This window comes from Manacus candei, unplaced genomic scaffold, assembly GCF_025592945.1.
Source record: "Manacus candei isolate 608988 ecotype Guabito, Panama unplaced genomic scaffold, ASM2559294v1 h1tg000009l, whole genome shotgun sequence".
Classification (NCBI taxonomy): Eukaryota; Metazoa; Chordata; class Aves; order Passeriformes; family Pipridae; genus Manacus; species Manacus candei.
In genome coordinates, this window is record NW_026138057.1 from 5,631,496 (window position 1) to 5,637,740 (window position 6,245).

Here is a 6,245-nt window from a genome sequence, read left to right on the forward strand (position 1 = left end):
CTTGCAAGTTTCAGCAAAAGTCAGGGAATTACAGAGTAAGGGAAAAAACCCTTATTTTACAAACTGGGAAACTGAGGGAGGGGAGGAAGTCAGCTCTTGTGCATCTGTGCAAGTCAGCTGAGTTGAGTCTTTGCAAGTCCAGGCTTTCCCTTGATCAATTAGGGGGAGTGGCTTTCAAGTGCCAGAGGGGAGGGTTAGATGGGCTATTGGGAAGGAATTGTTGGCTGTGAGGGTGGTGAGGCGCTGGTAGAGGTTGCCCAGAGAAGCTGTGGATGCCCCATCTCTGGAATTGTTCAAAGCCAGGTGGGAGCAACCTGGTCTAGTGGTCGGTGGCCCTGCTGATGGAGTGGGTTGGAATTCAATGATCTTTGAGGTGCCTTCCAACCCAAACCATTCCAGGATGCAATGAATTCAAGCATCACTTAAACCCATCACTGCTCTGAAGTTTCCTGTGTATTTTTGAATTCTGATATCTGGGCATCAGTCAATAGTTTCATCCACTGCCCATGACTTTGTTTTGTTGACATTTCTTGCAGTTTAGAATGGCCCATTAACAGCCAAGGTGATGTGACCATCTCCTGACACAGAATGCCAGTGATCCATGCAGGGAAAAGAGAAACCCTCCAATTTATGAAGAGGTTAAGTAGTGCTCTGGGTGTAAATAGTCTTTTAATTTAAATAGCATTTTACACTGGAGTCCTGACCAGGTTAATAAGGGCTACCAGCAACAACTCAAGGAAGAACTATTGGGTGAGGAAGTTAAAGCTGTCTTACAGTCCTTGGGAAAGGAAGAGGAAGATGAACAAATATGTATCTGATTTTCAATGGCAAATGCCAAGTGTAAATGCAGAGGGGATGATTCATAGGAGGATTTCATAATAAAAATGCATTTTTCCTCCATTTGTTTGGATGATGGTGCTGCCTGTATTTCCATCCCCCTGTTCCAACAGGGCAGTCCCTCAACAGGGCTAAGAATATGAGAAGAGCTCTGTGGTGAGAGACAGGCCCAGGGGTATCCATTTGTGAGAGCAGCCAAAAAGAGACCTTCAGAGAAAGAGGATCAGAATCTGGATGAGTATTTTCTGTTCAATTTTTCCCGCTCTGGCAAAGAAAATCGTGGCTGGCTGACAGAGTTCCCTCTTTCTAGTGTTCCAGGCTGTTGGGCACAAGGAAAGAGCATGTCTTGGTTTTGAGGAAAACTTAGGGATAAGCACCTTGCTCCAGAAAGGGGTAGCAGCTCTTTATCCTGACTGAAGGTCAGAGAATCCTGGAATGGTTTGGGTTGGAAGGGACCTTAAAGTTCATCTTGGGAGCACAGGGCTTTGGTGGGTGGGAGGGGTTGAAGCACAGCAGAGTTAGACTTGATATTGCAACCATTCCAGCTTTGTGAGACAGGAGAAGCATCAAAATCTCCCATCTGCTCATTGCTTGGCAATTGCATTCAAGGTTGGTCACATGGATTCAGATGCCTGTTTTACAAGGCATCCAGGATTTGGAGTTGCACACAAGCTGATATCCGTCTTTAGGCATCTCTCCATCCAGTTCCGTTTGGATTCCAGCATCTCTGGAAAGAGGAGTGTTCCTGAATGGTTTCCAGCTGAGAAACAACCACCATCTTATGGAAAACCAAGTGTTCTTATCCCTGTGTGGCACTCCATTTCCCCCCGCCATTTTAACATGAGAATTCTGGTTTCATGAGGGTAAAAGGTAAAAGCATGGGATCAAGTAGGTGGTGAAGAAGAAGTTTGGAAAAATTAAAGCTTTTTCTTGTGCAAATGAACAGGCCTAATGTTAATAATATATTGTATTTTTTTCTCTTTTTTTTTTTTTTTCTGTGGATGTTAAGCCACCTATTTTAGTCCAAGTCTTGGTCTGTCTGAAATGAAAATAATAAATAGTGTTATGGAGAGTGGAAGCTAAAAGTGAAACTAAATAATAGATGGATCCTGAAAATTGAGCCGAGTTAGACTCAAAATGGCTCCAATATCTTCTTTAGCATTTTAACCTGAAGAACAACAGCCTGGTGATATTTCAGGTGAAAAAGGGGATCAAGATAACAGTCAGAATGGGATGGTCAGATATTCCTGCTGTTTGGTGCCATCTCAGACCAGGAGCCTTCAGCCACCTCCCAGGAGCATGAATTAATTAATTAACCTTGAATGATGCCCAGAACTGAGTTTGGACGTGGTGGGCTGTGTGCTGGGGAAGTCTGCATCTCCTGAAAAATCTCTTTGGGACAGTGTAAGGTGACCCCTTGGATAGATGAAGCCTTTAGTGGGCAAATACAAGGAGAAATGGAAAAATGATCAGCACAAAGTAAGAGAGGAAAAGGGAAGTTTGTCCAGAGCCAGACACCAACCTTGTCCTGGACCAACCCTGACTCCCACCACACCTAAAGGAGTGTTTAGTTTTTAAAAAACATTCTTCCCATGAGTCAAAGATAGGGCAGAGAAGGCAAAACTAAAATATCAAGAAGAGGCCTCCTCCAGCAGCAGGTGGAGGCAAAAGTCATAGCATGAGCCACGGGAAGCCTCAGCAGACCCAAACTCCAACAGCAGCTCAGTCATTACATCTATTTCCATCCCAAATTACCCTCCCCAAAAGAAGGCCCTCCCCTGGGAGCAGCCACCCAAGGGTCTTCAGCTTAACAAGCCCTTCTGGGCATCCTGAAGAAGCCTCTAAAGATCTTGAAACCCCCTAAGGAAGCTCATGGCAGACCTACTTCATCCTTCTAACAAGCCCCTGGGGACAAGTTCACAGACACTAAGGAGAAGGAAACTTTCCTCCTTGTTAAAGGAAAGGAGAACTTGAAGAGCACTTTACTTTGTGACAACTTCTCCACAGCCTGAAGTTCCTCACTTCTGCCTTTGGGTGAGGGAAAGGGACATCAGCACCTTATTTCTCTTGGAGAACTTCTTGGCACCTGCCTGAATCAGCAGTGGGGTGGAGGGTGGTGTGAGCTCCTCAGTGTGACCTGGAAGCTGTCAAGGAACACCAAGGACAACAAGGGGATCCACATCCTGAGATGGTGCTGGGGAATCACACCTGAGGAGAGGCTGAGCAATAGGGCATCTGATGGAATTCAGTCTATCTCCATCGAAAGAAATGTCCAAAAGGAAATAAAAAGCCCCAAATTCTGTCCTTGGCCACTGTTTCATGTTCTGTGCTGAGCTAAGCAAAGGGAAAAAGCACCTCTGGTTTTTAATAGAATCTAGAGAAGAAAACTTACATTAAAGTAAGACTCAGAAGATGAATTTAAACAGCTCATTTAATGTGTGCTTTATGTACACAGAAAAGTGTATTCAGGGAAGGATATGAAGTTATACGGTGACTATCTTGGGGTCTAGAGGTGGCCAACAAATGAGTTAGTGCATCCTTTCATGATTCAGCCAAAATATTGAGATACATAACATAAGTTTGTTGAGAATTAGTAAAACTTTATATTTTATCTTGGCTTTGAAAGTACTTTTCATTTAGTGTTGCACATTAGAATTCATGCTCACCAAACACTCTGGAAATACAGCTTTCAGTCAAATTGCCTACCAAAAATGGAAAAGAAAGAAAAGAGTTCTGGTTATCCAAAGAGAGTGATGGTTTTAAGATGATGCCAGAAGATCTAAAATATTTGAAAACTGATGGTTTTACGTAGCTGCAAGTATTTTGATGGGAAATGCAACCACTGCATGCAGGTTGTACTGCCATTGAGAGACCTGGAAAGGCTGGAGAAATGGGTCAGGAGGGACCTCCTGGGGTTCAACAAAGTGCTGCAGCCCAGGAGGCAGCAGGAAAGGCTGGACCTGCTGGGACAGCGAGCTGCCCATGAGCCAGTCCGTGTGTGAAAGAAGGTCAAGATCCTCCTGGGCTGCTCTTGGAAAAGCATTGCCTGCAGGTCAGAGCCCACAGCTGGGGTTAGATGGGGCTTGGAGCAAGCTGGTCTGGTGTAAAGTGTCCCTGCCCATGGCAGGGGGTTGAAACAAGATCATCTTTATGGTCTCTGCCAACCCAAACCACTCTGTGATTCTATGATGCTACAACCCAGTTGAAACATAAAAAAAAAGCTTTATTTCCATAAAGGCAATCAAGACTGAAACCCCAGAAAGGTTGTGGGGTGCCCATGGTTAAACCTATTCAGAGTGGACACACTCCTTGGCAGCCTGTCTGGTTGCCCTGGCTTTGAGCAGGACTAGGTCATCTCCAGAAGTCCCATCAAATTTCCACCATCCTGTGATTGTGTGTGAAGATCCAGAGCGTCCCCGTCTCTGGCTCCTGGACACCTTTTCCCTTGTTTTGCCCAGTGGCATCATGACTATCACATGGCAGGTAGAGGGGAAGAGTCAAGGTCGAGTAAGTGGGCAAGAAGTTTGTACGTGAGACAAGAGTGATGCAACTTTATTAGTGGACAGAGTTTGAGAGCAGATTAATTAATTTTTCTGCCGTAACAACGTCCCAAATGCTCTTGGAGGCAACAGTCTCAAAGACCTCCCAGACTCACAGAATCAAAGAATATGCTGAGTTGGAAGGGAAGGATCATGGAGTCCAGCTGCTGGCCCTGCACAGGACCATTCCCATGTCACACCATGAGCAGGAGAGTATTGTCCAAACACTCCTTGAGCTCTGTCAGCCTTGGTGCTGTGACCACTGCCCTGGGGAGCCTGTTCAGTGCCCAGCCACTCTCTGAGAGAAGAACCTTTTCCTAACATCCAACCTAAAGCATCCCCTGACACAACTTCAGGCCATTGCCTTGGGTTCTGTCCCTGCTCACCACAAGAGATCAGTGTCTACCGCTCCTCTTCCCCTCCCCAGGAAGTTGTAACTGCAATGAGGACTCCCCTCAGTCTCCTCTACATGAGACATTCTCCTTAAAGAGGAAAAACCCAGGGAAACAATAGAAGGTAGTCTTTCATCAGTACATTGTCCTCCTGATGAAGCTGCTGAGGGCGTTGTTCACCTCCTGGTTCCTCAGGCTGTAAAGCACAGGGTTCACCAAGGGCACTACGATGGTGGAGAAGACAGATGCCACTTTCTTGCTGCTCAGCAAGTGGGCCGAGCTGGGCTGCATGTAGTTAAAGGCGAGAGAGACGTAGAAGATGCCGAGGGCTGCCAGGTGGGCAGCGCAGGTGGAGCAGGCCTTGCGCCGGCCCGCGCCGGGGCCCATCCTGCCCACGGCCACCGCGGCGCAGGCATAGGAGCCGAGGATGAGCAGGCTGGTGGCAACGATGTTGAACCCCACCAGGACAAACACCAGAGCCTCGTTGAGGCGCGTGTCCGTGGAGGCGACGAGGAAGAGCGGTGGCCCGTCGCAGTAGAAGTCGTCGATGAGCAGTGGGCCGCAGAAGGACAACCGGAGTGCCGCGCCAGTGTGGGCGGCCGCGCTCAGCAGCCCCACAAGGAAACAACCGGCCACCAGCCTCGTGCAGAGCACGGGGGACATGATGAGCTCGTAGAGAAGGGGCTTGGAGACGGCCACGTAGCGGTCGTAGGCCATGGCTGCCAGCAGGTAAACCTCGGCCGTGCAGAACGCCGCGTAGAAGTAGAGCTGCGCGAGGAAGCCGGCAAAGGAAATGGCTTTGGTGTCTGCTGGGAGGTCCAGCAGCATCCTGGGGCTGATGGTGGAGGAGTAGCAAATGTCCAGGAAGGACAAGGCACTGAGGAAAAAGTACATGGGGGTGTGGAGGCGGGGGCTGACCCTGATGAGGGCAATCAGGCCCAGGTTCCCCACTAATGTCAGCGTGTAGGTGCCCAGGAAGAGCCCAAAGAGGAGGAATTTCAGTTGTGGGTGTTGGGTGAGTCCTGCGAGGGTGAACTGGGGCACCTTGGTGCAGTTCCCATCAGCCATCCTTCCATTCCTGCAGAGACACGAGCAGGGTGAAATAATTTCTGATGCAATTCCCACTTCGTAAATATCAATGTAAAAAAGCTGGTGCTGGCACTGAATTTAAATGGAAAAGAAAAAAATGGAAGAACTGCTGACTTTTTTCTTACTATGACAGAAATGCTTCTTCCATCTCTGGAAGAAGCATCAGCAGATCTTACAAGTTTTTTTTCCTTAAGTCCTTATAGAAAGTAGGTTGTCCCCTTTGACCCGATTCCCTCCCAGTTTCAAACCCCATATCTGTACAAGGACATTTTTGGACAGATTAAATGCTTCACAAATATCCTGCTCACAGTTGCAACCCTGTACCCTTATTCACACTGATGAATTTTCCTGTATTTCAAACTATTACTTCATTTCAAATACCATAAGC

General features: G+C 47.4%; 1 protein-coding gene across 1 annotated transcript; it reads right to left on the bottom strand.

Annotated features, from left to right (window-relative positions):
- Positions 1-4,900: 4,900 nt before the first annotated feature.
- LOC127466228 (olfactory receptor 151-like) lies at positions 4,901-6,245 on the bottom strand. Its single transcript, XM_051776846.1, has one exon. It carries the CDS (start codon positions 5,834-5,836, stop codon positions 4,904-4,906), a length of 933 nt encoding a protein of 310 aa, XP_051632806.1. The 5' UTR covers positions 5,837-6,245; the 3' UTR covers positions 4,901-4,903.